At 37.5% G+C, this 21,047-nt stretch overlaps 1 protein-coding gene, 1 long non-coding RNA gene and 1 pseudogene across 2 annotated transcripts; 1 reads left to right on the top strand and 2 right to left on the bottom strand.

Moving 5' to 3' along the window:
* Window positions 1-1,420: 1,420 nt before the first annotated feature.
* Window positions 1,421-5,056, bottom strand: LOC140006765 (uncharacterized). The gene is made up of 2 exons (XR_011814599.1): window positions 4,661-5,056; window positions 1,421-1,768 (listed from the first exon to the last, which is right to left on the bottom strand). It is a non-coding gene; the product is annotated as an uncharacterized lncRNA (long non-coding RNA).
* Window positions 5,057-5,471: 415 nt separating this feature from the next.
* On the bottom strand, window positions 5,472-9,236 carry LOC113687783 (probable tetraacyldisaccharide 4'-kinase, mitochondrial; annotated as a pseudogene).
* A 4,274-nt stretch (window positions 9,237-13,510) lies between these two features.
* Window positions 13,511-20,110, top strand: LOC113687842 (uncharacterized). Its single transcript, XM_027205361.2, has 9 exons — window positions 13,511-14,253; window positions 14,922-14,979; window positions 15,074-15,152; window positions 15,257-15,302; window positions 15,398-15,496; window positions 17,003-17,071; window positions 17,188-17,512; window positions 17,765-17,910; window positions 17,985-20,110. Exons 1-9 carry the CDS (start codon window positions 13,726-13,728, stop codon window positions 19,467-19,469), a joined length of 2,835 nt encoding a protein of 944 aa, XP_027061162.1. The 5' UTR covers window positions 13,511-13,725; the 3' UTR covers window positions 19,470-20,110.
* The last annotated feature ends 937 nt before the right edge of the window (window positions 20,111-21,047 follow it).

Here is a 21,047-nt window from a genome sequence, read left to right as displayed (position 1 = left end):
TATTAACAGAATGTGTAGTTTGAACACGATCAATTGAACGCATATTTCGTTTGTTTAGCTATCATTTATTTTGTTACTTAGGTTGAATATTTACATTTGAATAGAGTATTGATATTTACATATTTCAATTATTCTTAATGAACTTCAATTAAGTGTCAATGACAACAATTACTAAAATATAGTTTTCTTAAATTTTTTGATGCTGTTAATCATTTGATGCTGTTAATGTTAATATGTTGGATTACTTCTGTTAAATTTGTAGGGGTGGACGAGGTCTTGATTTCGTTTATACAGAGCTAAAAGAGCTATTTCTAAAGAACGATGGGATCAGGAAACCAGAAATCGTCTGGTTTGTTCTGGGATTAGGCGATAATCCTCTCTCTTGTAGGATTTTAGTTTTGAAAGTTTCCAAATTATCCATTCGATAACAGAAGAAGCGGAGTCGGTGAGGATCCTTCCTGGAACGCGGATAAACATAACCCAAAGCAGGGTTTGGAGAGGATACCCCCGCAATAAGGATCTCACTGGTCTTTTGTCGTCTATCTATTTTAAATTGGAGAGTTGGTTACAATTTCTGGTTAATATCATGACCCGATCGAAAATTAGCTATGAAAATAACAAGTCAACAACACCACACCACCAATGCATAGCAGGAGATGCCTTGTATTCCATCCATGTAACCATTAAACTTGTTACAAAATCAAGAAAAGATGAGTGAACCAAGAACTAGACCAAACACCTATCTGCTAATCTCGATCATCACTTCATCCTCACAGGTGAAATTAAATCTTCAAGAATTAAAATTGTCAAGCATAAATCACCCCAAAAAAAAGGTTGCTTAATGAACTTCATAAGGCACAAGAAAGTGCTGCATATTTGCTATTCTCCTATCTTACTAAATGTGCTTTATATTTGAAGAGCAGAAGCGGTATTCTCCTGAGTGCATATGACAAACATTTCTATATATGCTGCGAGACTAATGGGATATTCCTGTGATAAAAGAAAAAGTGATCCATCCATTGTCATTTTTTTTGTGCGGGATTGGAAAGTTGAGCTGCTTGGTTCTTCTATGTCCACGGATGCAGGAATTAAATGTCAATATGATGCAGGTGCCTAGCTAAATGTTTGTCCCATTATTCAAAGTAAATTCTCTGGACTCTCCCTTGTGCAGCAGAGCTTACGGGAGGAGACTATGTTACACATTCTATCTTGTGCTTCAGAGCAGAATCATAAAGTGCCTCAGACAAGCAATTGCCAGTGCTTGAAGCACCAAGTGCCTCAGACAAGCAATCTTTTCTTGGGAAGGCGGCAATACCTTGAGCCAGAAATGCATATACTTTATGGTCCCGTTTCAGACATGCCCATTCAATAGGCTCATTGGTCCTGGATTCCACAGGTTCTACAATGTTACTAATTTCAATAGCACGAGTAACAGTGGACATCTCAGGGAACATCTTTAAACAGAGTTGCTTGCATATTCCATTCACAATCACTGCATAAGGTTAAAAGCTCGTAAAAGAAACAGAGATAAAAGTACAGACAGCTTGGTAACACCTCAATTTCTCTAGATTGATCAAACACAGAAAAGGTTGACAGACACGTCCTCAAATTCTTTTATTTTTCCCCCACCATAAGGCACAGATTGCCGCCCTGCACATAAACTTCTCAACTTTGATCACACAGAGAGCAGAGTTGACAGACAAGTGCTCAAACTCTTTTCTCTTCCCTGCTTTCTTTCACTTAATCCGTCCCGGTGAGATATCCAGTCCTGAAAAAGAACATGACTTTCAAGAAAAGCATATCTGGAAGCGGAAGTAACCAAATGATGACAAGAATAACACTAAAACGTATGCGTGCTTCAAGCCCCTAAGCTTTAGTAGCAGAACAAGCCATGTGAGAAACATGTCTATAGTAAACCACTTGTACCTATTTTAATGTGAGAAACTTGTCTATAGCAAACTGTTTCCTATTTTGTTTCAGTTACCCTTGAACCAAAAAGAAGGGGGGGATTCAATCCCATGTAATATACCATCCCAGACATTCATTTGTCCCCTGCAGATTCCAAGCGTGAAAATTCAAGCATCATAACTAGAGGCTTTATGGAGACAAGCAAAGCACCTAAACACACAGGTACTTGGTTAACAGAGCAAAAAATGCCACGGGAAAGTGAATGTCATGCTTATTTCTTAGAAGGAAATTGCAGACTATTAGTATAGCATAGCAGTCACAACACTTCCACAACACATCTTCAAGATTTGCTGAGTATTGTATAACACCTAATATCGTTACCATAACTATAGGCACTGTAGCATTGTCAAGATCAAATGCTAAACTTCACAAAATGATGAATGGAAACTGATTTATTATGATTAAATGACAAAATTAGCTAAAATATTAATCAAATGAAAATCAAAACTATAAATTCTTCAAAATTATTAAACCTTCCCTATTTCATCCTAAAATTCACGAAAAATCTGTCCAAAAAACATATTAAGGCATGCCAACAACAATTCAGATTTTGAAGGGACAAAATTGATTGTATTTTCCTAATTGTTATGGGCCTTAGTAACATTAAGCCAAAATTCGAGGGTTAAACATGCAATTTCTGAAATTTGTTGCATGCATGTTACGAAGCTTTCTTATGCTTCTGCAATTTCTTATCCGCAAGGTTCTGCAAGTTTCCATACCGCAACTTTCTTTCCATTTCAGCATGCAGACATGTTCACCAACTACCAGGATCTTAACTCTCAATTATCAACTAAATCAAAAGCTACATTTTGTTGCAGGATTAAAGCAAAAATCTGAGCTGACCGTCAGGGACAAAGGGAACTAATCAGCAAAAGAAAAAAAATGCAGCAGGACCTTTCTCTGCAAAATCACATTTACAAGCTTTCCGTAGCTCTCGGCTATTCATCACCTAAATCTATCGCACAACAATGAACGAAAAGGGAACTACAACATGCCATTTTGATAAGAAAAACAATTCCATCCCTCTAGCATCAAGAACATGAACTAAACTACCCAACCTGATAAACCCTCTTTCTGAAACAAGAACATACAACGCAGGAGCAAAGAATCTGGCTTGACTGAGATAGAAAGAGGGAGGCCTCAACAACTCGAGCGTATAAAACACAAAAGAAAGACCAATGCAACATCAAAACCTTAGGTTTCCTTTTAAAATTCTGGTTGAAGACTTTTTGCGAGAAAATTATTTCAATCAGTACCAACCTACCCCATTACCGATCACTGGATTGAGAGCAAGAGGAAAGGAAAGAGGATATACAAACGGATACTTATGCATATTTTAATAGAAAATAAGTACAGAATTCATTCATCAAAGCTGTCAACGGATACTTAGGCACATTTTAATAGAAAATAATTGCGGTAATTTTTATACATACCGAAAATTAATAGAAAAGAAAAATCAAAGTCTGATTTATGACTTCTAATTTTTAAAATTTAAGGGGCAGCCAACCAGAGACAATATGATAACTAACAATTAATGTGTTCCATTTTTCAAGTGGGAATACAAAATGAAAGATCAAAAATATCTAGAGAAAAAGGACAAAACCGTTTTCCAGGAAATAGGTAGTCATTGTCTGCAAGTCATTTCTACTGATTTTCATTTCTTAGTATTGAATTGCACCGGCCAAACCCACCCTTGAGGGGGCCTTAACTTCCACGTTTTGCAAAACAGCCACAACAATAAAGGACAAAAAAATTAAAATCAAAGAAAACAGCAAGGACCTCTGTTTTGTCGGTTGGAGGAAGAATCAGGACGCAGCAAATTCACAACCTTAGATTCAAGAACTTAAAGCTTAAAAAAAATATATATATATATATATATATTGGAACACCAGAAATTAAAAAGGCAAAAAATTCAGAATCAAGCAAAAAAGGAAGATAGGAAAACATCCCTTTATGCAAAATTGAAGGAGGTATATTAATATCTTTTCCCTCTCTGCAAAATTTCAAGTTATATTATAAGAAACTGATGAAGCTGCACTCATCCCATCACCACAAACAAGACTGGAAAGAGAGTATTAGTGCTTCTCATCTAAATATGTACATCTGATTAAACCCAACAACAACAAAAAAAAAGAAAAGCTACAAAAACCCATAAGACAAAAGGGGGGGAAAACAGAAGAAGAAGAAGAGGAAGAAAGCAGGTACAAGGAAGATGAAATCACTGTCTCTAATATGATTATTTAGTTTCCAACAGAAGTAGGTCTATTTTCAGCCAATCCCAAGGGTGATCTTGAGCGCTGTTGTCAACTGACGAGGGTGATTTCTTTAAGAGCTGGTCTCATCTCTGGCTGCTGAAGAGCACAGAGTAGCAATCATAACACACAGATTTCTCTTTGACATTTCACCAAACATCTTATATGCATTCACAAATTAATCACATTTAACTTAAACGCCTAGTCAAGTCCTAGATGCTTCATATGGCTATTAAGCATGTTTTACCAGTAGACAATCCAAACTACAACCAAATCAAGGCTAGATGTTTCAGTGGACATTTTCAGCCCCAAAATTGCAATAAAATCTTCAAATTCTCAGCCTTGATTTCGCAAGAAAATCTTGACAAACAAAACAAATGAAATATAAATAAATTACAGCAATATAATCAAACGATTTCAAGAGGACATGATGGGCTAACCTCGTCACTGCTATCTTTGATTGGCTACCACCGTCGAAAAACCCTTTTGTTGTGTCTGCATTTGGCAGCACCCAAAAACAATCTATCGATGAGAAAGGATAGAGGGAAAGTGGGAACTGAAGATGAAAATTTGAAGTGGGAAAATTTATTCGCTTGTAACCAAGAGAAAGTGTGGACCAAAGTGGAAATCTTTGCCTTCAATCGTATGTTGGAACTGAGAACTAAGTAATAAGAGGGAGATGACTTTGACAAGATGATATCCGAAAGTGTTTCAGGAACCCAAAACCGTTTTTAGAAACTGGTAATTTTTTTACTTAAATATGAACATTTTTTACTTGTAGTATTGGTAAGTTTAATTCAAAAATAAGTAATTTTCGTCAAATAATAAGTAAATTAAATTACTCAAAGTGTAAATTTCTATTTCTGACAAAAACTTATTTTTCAGGCATAAATTTACTTGTTTTAATTAAAAACTTACTAAATTTAATATTAATTATTTTAATATAATATTTCAAAAGTCGCTAAAAAATTGAATCTGTCACTAAAGATAATAGAAACCTGTAATAGTAGGTTTCTCTAATATCGTTACCATAACTATAGGCACTGTAGCATTGTCCGGGCACATTAAAAGTGACTTTGTTTAAAAAAATTCAGATAAGTGCGTAATACACCCATTTGGTCGGATGATAATTCAGTTTCCTCCATATTACCCCTAGACCTCCTTAGATCCGCCCCCTACTCCTTGTATAGGATAGATTAGATTATATAACAGTTATCGTTTCTGGGAAAAAAAAAAAAAGAACAGAAAGCGGAGTAGCTTATAGTTTCATCCGATTATTGTTCCTAATATGTAATAACTGAAGGAAGTAAAGCCCAAGATCCACATCGTACGCCTGATCAAGAATCTCATGTAGGAATAAGAACCATGAATCGTATGCGAGAAATAATCTCATGACCAAAGAAAATTATTCTCCCTCCATATTACAAGCTCAAGACTTCCAACTTCCAAGTGACCTTCGAGTCCGAAAATAATCAACGGGACTCTCCTGGGCCCTCCTTCTTGTAAGTTCAAGGCTTCAAGTAATCTTCGAGTCCGACAATGATTTAAGGCGCTCTCTTAGGAACTTCTTGAAATTATCTTCTGTGCGTCCTTCACGAGGTAGGATTTGCATGCTAGAACAGAGCACCAATACTTGATAAGGATTCACATGATTCAGAACATCTGGAGCACGATCATAATCCTATGCCAAGGAGAGAATTGAAAAGGAAAAGTACCGCCATTCAGTGAAACTTATTCAATTTACATCAAACATCAAAAGTAGCAAGTTAAAAGAAAGCTCATTCCAAAAGGGTCAATATATCAGTTTGATGGGTTAAAAGAAGCCATTTCATGGTTCAAATATGCTAAATCACAGTTAAGTTCACAAAATTACTTTCATTTCTTCAAAGCCTAATGTAAACAAGAAAGAGTGGGTGAAGATTAATATCAAGTTACTAGCTCTAGGCAAAAGAAAAGATGGAGGAAATGTTCCAAAGACAGCTTCTTTGATCTATGATGTTTGTTAAAATAATTAGCAATAGACTAGGCTCTATAGACAATGTGCTTTGAAAGATCTGCTTACCTTTTCAGTCACAACAACAATTGGCTGCATGCCATATGCAGATTCAAGTTCTTTAAGTCTCCTTCTAATGATAGTAATATCCTACAGCAGTAGAGCACCAGGAGGTAAGCAACAACAGTCAAACTTATAATATGAAAAGAATTAAAGAATAAAGGCAAATTCCACTTTTAGAGAGAGAGAGAGAGAGGAGAGAGAAAAATGAAAAGAGATCACTATGTGACCCTTTGTTTAGTTTACGAGCATGAGAGAAGATGTTCTTTGATTCAACTAGTTTGTGAGTATGAGAGAAGATATTCTTTGATTCAACTTCAGGAACTAAAAAAACAAGAAGAACTTTCTTGAAACTGGATAGCGAAGGAAAGGAAATTTCATTCTTGTCCTCCAAAAAATTGACAATGATAGTCAAACCAAGTGAAAAAGAAAAATTCAAAAAGGAGATTTACCTTAGCTTGGAACAAATGATGATCACTGAAATCTAATCGATCAACATGCTTTGGTCCCATCTGCCATTGTCAATACCAAAACTACCTCTCAGATTTGAAACTGGAATGCAGGTGGACTAATAAAATGAAGGAATCATGTAGACCTCAACTTCTGTTATAATACAAGCATATTAACATAAGCTAAAAGTTAATTATGACAAGATCTTGAACTCACAATGAAAAAGAAGACATGAAAAAAACACTACCTTCAGAATTGTCTGCACAAAGGACTCAGGAAAACCAATAGCAGAAACACACAGGACAATCATATCATATACTGCCCTCAGGGATAAAACACAGGAAGTGTTGCCAGCTTTTAGGAAGTATGAAGGTGCCATTTGTGTCAGGAATATGGGGGATAGAGTCACTGACTTTCCAAACTGTTGATTCAATGGCTTCAATATTTTGTTCAGCCACCTGTATGAGTCCCCTGCATTAGACTCATTTATGTATGTTATCCTATAACTTACGCTAAGTGGCCATCGAACAATTACAAGCGAATTGATGTTAGTCTAAACAAGAGAAAAACAGAGAAGAAACAACTTGTACCAAGTCTGCATGATGGATTACAACAACATCTGCTCTCCCAAGTGCAGCAAGAGGTTCCCTTAATGGTCCAAGTGGAATCAACTCCATATTTCCCCATGGCATCATCCCATTCACCATAAGAATCTCTAGGTCACGCCACAGCTGCAAATGCTGCCTTTCAATCATTCGATTTAACAATCAATAAATACAAGTCCTAACTGATAATCACCACTTCAATTTCAAGAATTGTGACTAGAAAACAGCTATTTTTTTTTTCATGTGGAAATGCATAAATGGCAGAAGGCCTATAATCTGGACTAAGTAATCTCAGAAATGATACTGCATTGCGTGCTGCCGAATGTAATCTAAAATAATGAAGGTCCTTTGGGCCATCATACCTGCATTCCATCATCTAATATTGCCACTCCAATTTTGTCTGAAAAAGAATCAGTCCTTGCTTTCTTGCTCAAGAAAGCTTTTGTGGAGCATGTACTATCAGAAAAGTTCAGATATCCATGTCTTTCAAGAAAACTAGCAGCAGTGGCAGCCCTGTTAGCTCCAACACCAACTTTAGCAGATGTCCCATGTAAATGTCGTTGAAGCATTTTGGCTTCATCACCACCGCCATAACCCTGCAAAGTGAACCCTCATGCAAATACATAAGCAAGCAAATTAAATTCCACAGGCAGGAAGTTATTCCTTCTCAACAAGCCTTACTCCATGTTTATTTACATTTACACCTATGGACTAGCCAAGAAAAAGTACTGATCCCTGATCCCTCCCACCTCCATAGCAGCAAATGCATGCTCATAAAGAAAAGAAAAAGAAACCTCGAATATCATGAAATCCAGAAATGATGAGATAAGAAATATTTAGAATAACGCCCAACAAACAAAATAACTTCAAAGGAATTCGCTTACAACATTGGTCAGGCATCACTAGTTTTCACGTTAATCTATGGGTCCCACTCAATCTAGCACTAGCTAATTGTGTGTGTGTTTATTTGCAGAAAACGTTTAATATCAATAATTGCAAATGATGGTGAAGTAAGAACTAGAAAACTCCAAATCAAAGTAGAAAACAACTAAAACATCCAAAACAACACGTTTGTCTATTATCTCTCAACAGCCAAAACAACTTCTATTATTGCGTACTTGTCTAATTACTAAACCTTAAAAAACTGAAGCATCAAATTTTTTACCACTCCATACAAGTCAACAATTTCATATAGCAAGACCCAAAGGACCGAGCAAAAAACAACATACAAATAACAGAAAAGCTTTAGTTCACTCAAAATTCCATCTTGCAAATGCGTTCTTGCCACAAAAATAAAAAAGAAAAAGAAAAAGAAGGAAGTCGATTGAGTACCCTTGTCAGAATAAGCGGTGAAATCCCAGAATCGATCAACCACCGAGCAACGAACTCAGCCATTGGAGTCTTCCCATTTCCTCCCCATGTCAAATTTCCAACACTAAAAACTGGCACTGGCAACCTTAAAGTTCACAACCAACAAAAGTAAAACTGTATCAAGAAATCAGAAGTTCCGTAAAGAAGCAACAAAAAACACCTAGTACAATTATCAGGGTTCTCAAGGGAGAATCAAGGGTAAAAGATGATAAAAATTGAAACTTTGCCTATTTGAGATTCTCTTCGAGAAAAATGCTTTACGTTAAAAGGGTACAGACTAAAACTTCCTTTCATTGCTTAGTAGATTTTTCTTCCTCCCCCCCCCCCTCCCGGCGGGGGTTCTTTTTCAATACCTGCATTTGTGGAAAATTCCCAGATAGTAGAGGCGGTGTCGGATGAGAAGAGCGAGGTTGTAGATGGAGGAAGCGATGGAGAGTAGGGGAATGAGAGAAAGCTGGAGTGGAGAGAGAGCAGAGAATCTCTGGGATGGCGGACTGCTGGCTATTTGAATCACCAGTCTCCTCAGCTTCTCCATTTTTGGACTGGAGACTGAAGATTGACTGCTTCCACTAACAACTCGAATTTAAAATGGGAAAACTATTTTTTGAATAAATTACACTTTAACCCCTATAATTTAGTTCTTTTATATATAACTCCCCTCTAGTTTAGATCTTGCAATAAATAACACCCCACAAGGGAGTAAAGTGTATTGTGCCCAAAAAAAAGCCTTTTTGCCTCAATCATCCTAATTTCTGTTTCCTTTTTTTTAGGCAAGCTCGAAAAAGTTTAGATCTTACTTTTCGATTTAAAATTCATGAAGTTAGTATAACAATTATGCCCAGTTTGAGATATTTGAGGGTTAAAAAGATGATTAAAAGATGAGAAGTTGATAAATATTTCACCCTAAAACTTTTTGACTAAGAATGACAATTAGGACGGGGTTAATGGGGCGAGACGGGAATCATTTTCTCCCCCTCAGGAACCCGGGGGATAGGGGAGTATATCCTTGCCCCATCACTCATTTAAAAAAAAATATATATTATAGTCACATATATATAATATATTTAATATCATTAGTTATAATAATTATATTATTGATTATAAGTATCAGATTATGTATAGTTAACATAATTAATACTATTAATTATATTAATAGTTATACATTTATATTAATATAAATTATTGATCACTTATACTAATATAATTATATTAAATTACTAATTACACTTTTTACTAATTATACATTTACTCTGTTAGTCCGCGGGAGAAAGTGGGGTTGGGAAGGCGGAGCCGCGGGAATGTTTGGACAATCCTTGTCCCGTTGCCATTCCTATTTTAACAACAGGTGAGCCGCCTGCTACTCAAATTTTAATCAATTTGCATATGCACTGTTTATTGGCTTTATTCAATAATTCGTATATGATGATTGATATCATCAATAGAGCAGATACAGGTTAAATGTTTTCCTCAATTAGATGATCTGAAATGTTTTCCTTGACTTTTTTTTTCTTGGGTGGTGATACAGATAAGATTTGCACGCTAGCAAAAACGTACTAGTTGTGCAGTTAGTACCATAAGTTATAACGCTTATTAACTACTATTAGCCCCCACGGGTAGCTCGGCGGGGACTAGTAAGTCCGTCTTTACGGTATGGTTCCATGTTCGACTCTCGTTGTGATAAAATTACTGGCATTCTTGGGCAGGGCTCTGCTGGCCTTAGGGTGATTAGTCTGGCCATAAAAAGGCTCATACACCCCCTAAGTGCAAAAAAAAAAAACTACTACTATATTGCATAAGGATCCTCCATTCAATTAGGTGAACATGATCTTGTTGCATCATTGCTCAATTTGTTAGCTATAACTTTTCTCTTGACAGATAAACTACAGAAATCGAATGGAGAAGCTTTTGTTTTTATGTTCAAAAGATAAGTGGCGTGGAAGGCGACCATGCCTGGAAAATACTCGTGGCCATAGTGAGATGGTAAATTATACTCCTAATAACAAATGAAGGTATAACAATGAACATCTGGATGATAACTAGGAAATATGATCTACAGAATGTGGATAGATAGGTCAGATATGTTGTACTGGAGATGCAGATTGCAGAGTCGTCCACACTGCTTGATTCTTCCTTCCAGTTTGTAATCAGCAACAAACACATAAAATAATCCAATACACGACACATTCTTCTTCTTTATGAGGGACCAAAGCAGATGTTCAAACAATACTGCAAAGTGCTAAAACACATGAATATACTACCCACCGCAACAACGCTTTTTCAGGACTCAGGAGTAAATGAAGCAAACAAAAAAGTATGTTATCATGCGAGTGACTTGAATGAATGAAGACGAAATAGTTAAAGAAGGAAATAAATGACTCGTCTTGCTGGTTTGGTATGACTGGGAAGGACTCGCAAATTAGGCATGGCTGTACAGTCACCAGCCGGTTCTATTTGTTTTGGGTGAATTCCCACAACAGCCAAAAACACTTACTTATTAGCCGAAGAAGAACGATTCAGGGCAGAGAGACTTTTTGCCAGTTTCATACCCAGAAATTACAGGCCTCAGGAGGTTCAAATCTTCTCATCTCCACTTCTTAAGTTTCACCCTTTGTTGTTGAACGAAAAAAAAAAATTAGAGAAAAAAGTACTTTGTTGCTAAAAAAAATTATTGGAGGCATTTCCAGTTTGAAATGTAGATTCCACAGACTCTGTACTGAACCATTATTGTGTCGATTTGAAAATTGAGAGTAACCAATCAAATTAGTTGTCGCCACCAATCAGTTTAGTAGTAGTACCATATGATTCAGCAGAGCTTGAAAAGTGGATTTAATTTTTCGTGACAATAATATTTATTGAACGCATCACACGTAGGCGTACTGCCAATTCCAATCATGATGATGAATTACTACCGCTCGTCGATGAATTGCATGTAAATTATTGCATCAACAATTAACGCCAGATCTCAAATGATAGTTTTGATCCTCACTCGTCGAGTGGAAAGAACCTCAAAGATAATACACTGCTAAATGGACAAATAGTACGTGAAACGCAGTTGGCCTTTTGACAAGCATAATTCAATTTCTATGCATCATAAGTAAAATAAACTGTTTTAGATAAGAAATATCAATAATTGTAACATTATATTTTGGAAAAAATTGTTCAAAACGTCATCGCACTTCATCAAATGAATTTTTTTGTCATTCACTTTTAAAACATTAATTTAAATCCTTTATAAATTCAAATTAATAAAATTTGGTTCCAATATAAGTTTTAAACCACCTTTTAACTTTAAATCACCATGCGACCAATATACAATCATTTTTATGTAAAAACATGTCAAATCCTATTTTTTTTATGACAAAAATGAATATAGATTAGGTTCGATCTCACTTTTTTTAGAAAAATAAATAAATAAGATTCGAGTTATATCTTATTTTTTATGATAAAAATGAATATGGATCGGATCATTTGTTTTATTGTAAATGGAATCCAACCTTTTTTGCCACTAAAAAATGATCATGTATAGGATCACGCGATGGATTCAAAATAAAAAGCAGTTGGAAACTTAAGTTAGGATTGAATTTTATTATATTGATTTTGTAAGGGACGTAAAGTTATAAATTTAAAAGTAAATGATGAAAAAATTCATTTGACGAAATGTTATGGACGTTTTGGATTATTTTTCTTTACATTTTCAATCTACGTGATTAAACTTTGGTTCAAAGGATTTAGTGGCTAAAGTTGAAATTCCGAGAATTAGCATTTGTGGTTTTGAATCTCCCATATTCTCTCGGTTTCTTAAATTTCATCATTCTCTTATGTTTTTAATCCAATTAATGCTTATAAATCCTGCCATTTCCCTACCATTAAAAGGAATTAGTATATGTTTTTGATCCAACCAATGCTTTTCGACATTAGCAAATGCTTATACTCCAAAATTATAGAAGAACACATATTTTATGTTACCTTTTTTCGTACCGAATCGTGAAGTTTCAAGACAAGAGATTCGAGTTTGGACCTCAGTTCTCGACCTTTCCAAATGATAGTAGATTATTTGAAACAATGTTGTGAAGAAAATACTATAGCACTTTTTTTATGATGTATGTGAAATAAAAAGATAATTGAAAAATTTGGTTGATGATACAAGTAAATATAAATAAGGTGTAGATAATGTGTAAATAGTAATGTTTGGACAGCAGATTATTTGCTAAAATTTATTTGCTTACATTATCATTACCATTTCTAATATACCTATTTATTTTTTTAATTACTTTTTTATGTCACATACATCATATCATAAAAAGTGATACAGTAAAAATATCTCAAATTCTCAGAAGAATAATTACTCTTTTCCCTTTTTAAAAAATATTTCTGGAGTAAAACTCTATCATGGCCATAAGTCAAAGAAATTACTGTAGTCTCCATTTTCTTATTTGGACGTATCCCAGTGAAGAAGGTACTGCGTTGTTCGGCAGAAAAAGAAAAAAAAAGAAAAAAAAAGCAGATTTGCTGTATTACAAATCACTTATAGTCAGCGTCTTAATAACACAGTGAAGTTCACGCGCAAATGATCACCGTTGCCTCAGGATATTTCCAGGAGAACTACTGTGACGTGACAGCACGCGCTGCACCCTGCCAACAAGTATCTCCGGAAATATAGCAATGACAGTCTAGCTTGACGCAATAACGGGCAGACCAGTGGACACGCAAGCACTTCGGGCACACCGGGCAGTACCTAACGCCGTCTTTCTCACCCAGTAACGCCGTTTCTCTCTCTACAAAGCTGAGGCAATCATGTCATATATTCAAAACCCCCGAGCCTCCAAGCCTGAGATTCAGAGCTAGGCTCGGAGCTCAAAAGCGACCCCCAAAGAAAAGAAGCCAAAGCAGAGCGCCAGATAAATAATGGAGTAAAAGAAGAGAGAGAAAAGAAATAGTAGAGAGAGAAAGGAAGAGAGGGAAGAGAGAGAAAGACACTGAGTGAGTGTGCGTAGTGCGTGTTTTCTAGAGAGAGACTAAGAGGCGCATGACAAAGATGGGGCAGATCGTGAAGAGGAAGAAGAAAGGGAGACCATCCAAGGCAGATCTCGCTAAACGACGCAGCGTAGGTGAGGATGCATCGGCGCCGGAGCGTGAGCTTCGGAGAAGTCACCGTCAACGGAACGTGAGGTACACCTTCGATTTCGATGATTACCTCGACGACGACGAGTTATTCGAGGGCTTCGATGATGAGGAAGACGAGCGGCGGCGGGAGAAGAAGCTCAAGCTCCTTCTTAAGCTCCAGACTAGCAGAGAAACCACCACCACTGAGTCGACTCCGAGTGAGACTCGGCGTGCGTCACACGCGCCTGCAGCTTCTCAGTCGTCGTCGGACCTCGCCGGTGATGGGAGTTATAATAAGCCGTCGAAGAAGAGGAAAATGAGCGACAGCCTCGCTCGCGGCCGCAGCCGCCAAGGCGTCAATGAAGAAGCTGAAGCCGAGGCAGAGGTAGATGAGGAAGATGAAAATGATGACGTGGATGATGACGATAATGAAAATGTTGAGGATGATGAGGTATAGAAAAACCGGAAACAAAAAGTAAAATCAAATCGATATGGATCTGATTGCAGCCAAAAAAAATCAAAATTCAGAAAAATTGTAGCTAAGTAGAAGAACAAAGCTAGAATGAATGTTCAACGATGGATGTTGTAAGCAATTTGCATGGGGAGAGAGAAAATGAGCATAGGGTTGTCCAGCTCAGCTGAGGTGGGGAGGAAGTTCAGCTGAGATTTTTCTAATTGGTCCAGACTTGTAAATCACTCCTATCAGCTCACTACTTTCTCTCTCTCTAGAATTATATATATATGTGAAATTGTGTATGTATAGGTGAGTAGTATCAATGTCGGGAGAGATTGGGTTGGAAGAGTAACGGTCGGGTCAACTGTCAAAAACTAACCCCCACAGAATCTGATCACGCTCCCACCTCTCTCTCTCTTTCTATATCTACTTGTCTTTCTCTCTCTTGCTTCCATACAATTTTTCTTGCACACAAAAACACATGGATTAGTACGTACTTCCTTTTCTCTCTCTGTCTGTCTGCTGCTTTGTTTTCTGTCCCCGTCTGAAAGACGCCGACTTTTTGGTTCGTAGTATTGAGCAGAGGGAGCATTTATTTATGTTTGAGCCTGTTGATGTTTTGTTTTATTGTGGTTTGAGGGGTTTCTGTTGTTTGATTTTGACAGGTTGTTAAAGGTGGTGGAAAAGCTGATGAGCCGAAAGGGGTGGAGGACTCTGCTCCAGGTGGGTTTTGAATTTTGATTCGTGGGTCAGGCATGATTTTTGGTGTCACCCTGTGAAAAATTTGATGATGAAATGATTACTTCTGTTCAATCAGGGACGCCTACTGAAGCTCCTTCTGGGTTGCCATTGCCAGAAAAGAAGACGTTGGAATTAATTCTTGACAAGCTTCAAAAGTAGGTGTAATCTGTTGTTCTGTTTCTGTTTAGACGGTTATTTTTGTTGGTTTGTGGTAATAAGGTGATTTGGGCTTTAATTGTTTCTGTTTTTATGATGCCAGGAAGGACATTTATGGTGTTTACGCAGAGCCTGCTGATCCTGAGGAGGTTGGCCGTTTTCAGTATGCGTTCTCTTATGGTAATCTTAGGCAGTGTTTAAATGATGAAGATTCTTATTTTGTTTGTTATTTTCTCTTCTCTAGTTACCTGATTACCATGAAGTTATTGAGCATCCTATGGACTTTACCACCGCGAGGAACAAGCTGGGAAATGGATCATATGCAAACTTGGAACAATTTGAGGTGCTTTTCGTAATTCTGCTCAGATTTTTTTCTACTCTTCTTCTTCTTCTTCTTCTTTTGAGCATAACCTCTCCAATTGGTACATGAGACGTCATGAGCTCAGGCAGTTATATAAGGGGTTAATATGTAAATGGAAATAGGGAAGAGTTGTTTGTGGTTGTATCATGTTGGAACGTCGGCCGTTATAGGGCTTTGAATTGAGTGAATAGTATCTGTCTCATTGGTGAATTGCCAAATCTCAAAATACGGATGCTCATTGCCCTAATTCAACTTGTGGGGAACAGATAACAACTTGCTTCTGTACAGCACCTGAAAGACATTTCAATCGATGATGCAACCGAACCTGGTGCTTTTGGATTGATTACAACTGGCCCGTGAGATGCTAAGATTGTTCTGTTCATATTGAAAAATATCATAAAATGTTTGACTTCTGCTAGATCATCAATCAAATTGGCACACAAGTGATGCTGCCTATACGGTATTGTTATAAGAGGACATAAAGAATATAGGTGCTACTACAGACTTGAGAATGAATAGTAAAACCTTTCTGATCCAATGAAGTAAAGGGTGTTATGGAGACATGATCTTAATTTTTATCTGTTCTGCCAAGAAACCGGCTGGTGGACAATCAATCTTTAACTGTTCTTCGTAAAAGCAGTATCAAGTTAATAAAAAAAAAGCAGTATAAAGCATTGCGATATATATAATTGGTTAATGTTATTGGTATTATGATCTAACTCTTTGAGATATTCAAGTCTGAGTTTTTAGATCATCTATGGGGATTCTAGAGTATATTATGGCCATTAATATACTAGCTAGGTTTTCTATAGGTTTAAGGTGAAGTATAGGAAAAATCCTCTGCAGGGATTGACACTTAGATGCTTGGTGGCAATTCTGATTGTCAGAGTCTCTCATTTCAGATCTCAAGAGAATATTTGTGATATTGCTTACGTTATCCGCATTCCTAAGCTGCACAGCTTGCATCATTAACATCCAATTTTGTAGAGTTGTTAACCTTCTAGAATGACATTTTGGTTAATGCTGCAATGACCTGTTGCAGCGATGAGCTTTACTTCTTTTCAAGGAATACCCATTTGGATTCTGCGGTGTCTTTTATAGATTCGGTTCACCCCCCTGGAATATACCGGTTGGAGAGTTGGGTTGTTCTGCGCTTGAAACACTTGGCTCTAATATGCTAGGGATAAATTTGTCTTGCTTGTCTGGATGAATTCTTTGAACTGGTTTCTTGGGGGAAGATAGAATATCATGCTTTTTTTTTAATAAAAAAATGTTGGTAACTATTAAACAATTTTGTTGTTGAATCAGGGTATCTTTTTTCAAGCTTCAAGCATTAGAGACACCTGTTTCACTCAATTTTGATTGAAAATGCGAAAAGGAAGAACAAAATTTGATATTCTTTTCATTTAGACTTGTTTTCCTCCACTTAACCTTTAAGCTGCTGCCTCTTACTGTTATGCAGTTTCTTAGTTGTTTTTTCCTCTGCAGAGTGATGTTTTCCTTATTAGCTCGAATGCGATGCAATACAATGGACCAGATACCATATATCATAAACAGGTTAGGAATTTGGGTTTTATTTAACCACTTCTCTGTGCACCATGTGCAACCCCATCCCCCTTTTTTTTCCATTCTGGGAGCAATTCGTTAATATACTGCCTATTTATTTTTGAAAGGCTCGCGCCATCCAAGAGCTGGCAAAAAGGAAATTTCAGAAAATAAGACTTGGCATTGAACGGTCGGACGAACTCAAATCAGACCAGAAGACAAGATTAAACTCTGTTGTTAAGAAGCAAATAAGGAAGCCAATCAGCCGGACATTGCAGGACCCTGTGGGGTCTGATTTCTCATCTGGTGCCACACTTGCAACCAATGGAGATATTCAAAATGGTTCAAGTGCAGCTCAGGTTGGTGGATCTGAGAGGGCTAGCAGTGTTGATAGGCTTGAGGTTCCACCTGTCATTGACAACAGCATAGACAAAGCAGAAGAATTGCTGCCGGGTATCCGAGCAAATTCTCTTTTCTCTATGTGTTTTAAAATTCCATTGGCATTAAAATCTGGGCAAGTGATCTGATAGTAAGGATTGGCAGTGAACACTGTTATATCTGTCTAATCATTTAGTGTCGTGTAGTTTGATTGTTTGTCAAGGTGAAAATCATTAGTCAATCTTTTCTTCTATGGGACAAGAAGTTCTATTCTCTACCAAGTTTGCTTGTGGGTAGCCTTCCTGATTGCTTCACTTGTCTTTGCAGGGAAGCGACCTCTGGCTAAGATTGAGAGAAAACAATCATTGAATGATGAGAATCGTCGTGCAACTTATAACTTGTCTACTCAGCCTGTTGCCAGCTTCGATTCTGTATTTTCAACTTTTGATGGAGAAAGCAAGCAGCTAGTTTCTGTACGTTGCGTAAATTGACATCTTATTCTACTGATGACCTTTTAGCTCATGGATTCAGTGATTTCCTGATTCAGGTGGGTCTTTATGCGGATCATTCTTATGCTAGGAGCCTGGCCAGATTTGCAGCAACTCTTGGACCTGTTGCTTGGAGAATCGCTTCCAAGAGAATTGAGCAGGCTCTGCCTTCAGGATCCAAATTTGGTCGTGGGTGGGTTGGAGAATATGAGCCACTTCCAACACCTGTGCTAATGCTTGAAAATTGCACTCTTAAGGAACCACCCTTTTTTACCAAGATTGAACAGACAGTTGTCACTAGAAAGCAGGAGAAAATGCCAACGAAACCTGTTTCTTCCAGGGAGAACATTGTTACTGAACCTTGTGTGGACAAATTGGTGAAAGCAGCACCTTCTTACAAGGACTCCACTGTGCAGAGGAAATCAGCATTTTTTGGTTCTACAGTAATTAAACCAACTGCCTGTTCTAGCCCCAGTATCTCACTTCCGGCTAAAGAGCAAGCTGTTAGGGTTTTGGAGGGGAGATCTTTTTTTGGTTCTGCAAACAAAACTACTTTTTCAGCTTCTTCTGGTTTTCAGCAGCAAAATTCACAACCAAGAAATTTCACTGAGCCTGAGAAAAGGTTTCTGAAGGAGGTTGAACTGAATGGTCCACCCTCAGGCAGTCAAACTGCTGCTGATTTTGTTGTAGAGAGGCAGATTTTGAATAGTTCTGATATACCAGGTTCAAGGTCGAAGGACATGGTTCCGAAGAACAAAAGTCTCTTGCTCTCTGGATCTTTTAAACAATCAAATCTTAATGGAGTGGCTGTTGGTGGACTGCCCAATGGAAAAGTAAATAATATAGATAGCAATAAAAAGTCTAGTTCGGCATCTGACTTGGCCAAAGGGGCGACATATTTTCCTCATGCACAGGATCAGGGTTTAACAGATCCAGTCCTGTTGATGAAAATGTTAACTGAGAAGGCTCAAAATCAACAAAAGTCATCTAATCAGTCCCCAGTTGACAGTGGTCCAGTTTTGTCTCCAGCTCTTCCATTGAGAAAAGAAGATTCAGGCAATGCTGCTGCAGCTGCTGCTCGTGCATGGATGTCTATAGGGGCTGGAGGATTTAGACCAGCTGGGGAAAACACAGGCCTCCATAAGAACCAGATATCTGCTGATTCATTGTATAACCCTGCTCGTGATCTTCAGTCCCAGGTTTCAAGATTTCGTGGGGACCCTCCACCATATGCGATGCATTTGCAGCCTGACAAGAACAATTTTCCATTTCATCCCTTTGTGCCTCAACCTACTAGAATAGGCAGTGATGTGCAGTTCCATAATCAACCAATGGTTTATCCTCAATTAGTGACTGCTGACTTGTCTAGGTTCCAGGTGCAGTCTCCATGGCAGCCTATTAGTCCACAATGGCAGCCAATGCAGAAACAGGAATCACTGCCTCCAGACTTGAATGTTAGTTTCCAGTCATCAGGGTCTCCTGGTAGACCAGCTTCAAGTGTTCTGGTTGATTCTCAGCAGCCAGACCTGGCATTGCAGCTTTAAGGCTGGCATACAATTTTGAAGCAATAGGAAAACTTCAGAACTTATGTTGGTTTACGATCCTAAAAGAGGTGGTGTACTTTCTTGAAACTTGGATACCAAATTGTTAGTTGGATGACATCATGGCAAGCTTAGTTTCCAAAATGTTGTGGTGGATTGAAATGTATAAGATGGATATGGAGGATATCTGATATGATTTTCTACTGGGCTTGTTTGCTCGGAAGAGAGGAGGACCTCGGTGCATTAGATTAGGTTTTATGAGTAGGTATTAAGTACGGTGGTCGACTGCATTGGAAAAATTGGTCTAAGCGGCCTCGATAATTTATGATTTGAGGTTTGTTGATCTGCAACGGCTGTATTTATGTGATATCGGCTAGCTGAAGGCCTGGAGGGAGAGGTCGGTTGTAATAATTAACTGTTCGTCATATCCCGATTCAGTGATTTAGACACAGAAAAATGAGGTCGTTTCTTGTAAATTTGGTACAGGCTTTCTTCAAGGAAGATTACTACTGTTATTATTGTGATTTGGGCATCATGATTATTTTGTGGTAGCATACCTTTATCCTCTGCGGAGTTGGCTGTTTGGCTGTGTACATCGCAAACAATCACCCTTGGGGAATGAAAAAGAGCTATTTATTCTTGCACTTGCACTTCATCTTTATTAGTGCGTCATTTCGTGATGATTATAATTGTTAGGAATCTCTTAGGATCTTTTTTAGTCGCACTATTTTGAAGTCTAATATGTGTGTTCTTTCCTTGGTTCTCTTACCCGCCACCGATTGTGATGTCATTTTAATTTCCATGCACTCTTGATCAATAATGACATAAATCAGACATTAATCTGCATGGATGGACGAGAAAAGAAGAGATCGCTTTAACAGAGTCAAGGGAACGATTTCATTTCTACATCAAAAAAATCGGGAATAGCTCAATGGTCAGAGGAGCTGTTGTTGTATTCTTGCTTGACATCTAAATGCCTTCGCAATCTAACATTCTCCTCGGACGAGTCTCCTCACATTGGTCCTCAGTTTCTACTTACATCGAATCTCCCTCCTCTATATTAAACTAGATTAGATTATAAAAATTCTACTGTTGCGAAACTTACATCGAATCTCCTTCCTCTAGATTAAACTAGATTAGATTATAAAAATTCTACCGTTGCGAAAAAAAAAAAAAAAGAGTCTTCTCAATAGCCATCCAATGAATCCAAGCCGAAAGGCTATACGCGCTAAAGGGTTTAAAGCCAGACAAAATATTACGGACGAAATTACAGGACTGGGGTAATCCAATCAGATCCCCGGTCCTGAAAATGACAGCACGAATCCTTGTTGCAACAAAGCATTACTGCATTAGCAATACATATTCAGATTGTTTCTTGTAAGAAGCTCTTGAAAAAACCTACGGAAAAAAAAAGCTTCTCTCTTTTCTTGTGGTGGTGGTGTTCTGTTCTATACAAAAAGTAATACTGGAGGCTTGTGAGGAGCCATTATTGAAAATTTTACATGAAGAAAGATCAATACCATTACGCTGAGCTAATCGTGCTTTTCTTTTCGAAAAGAAAATCGGGCAACAGAAGCTCGA

This window comes from Coffea arabica, chromosome 5e, assembly GCF_036785885.1.
Source record: "Coffea arabica cultivar ET-39 chromosome 5e, Coffea Arabica ET-39 HiFi, whole genome shotgun sequence".
NCBI classification, from domain to species: Eukaryota; Viridiplantae; Streptophyta; class Magnoliopsida; order Gentianales; family Rubiaceae; genus Coffea; species Coffea arabica.
The sequence above is the reverse complement of the archived record's forward strand: the minus strand, read 5'-3'. Positions and strand labels throughout refer to the sequence as shown.

Bases quoted from the DNA above. Each gene is read 5' to 3' on its own strand.
- LOC113687842 (XM_027205361.2), top strand. From the start codon at position 13,726: ATGACAAAGATGGGGCAGATCGTGAAGAGGAAGAAGAAAGGGAGACCA. The intron at 14,254-14,921 runs GTATAGAAAAAC...TGATTTTGACAG, and splicing joins AAAATGTTGAGGATGATGAG to GTTGTTAAAGGTGGTGGAAA. The intron at 17,911-17,984 runs GTACGTTGCGTA...TTCCTGATTCAG, and splicing joins AAAGCAAGCAGCTAGTTTCT to GTGGGTCTTTATGCGGATCA.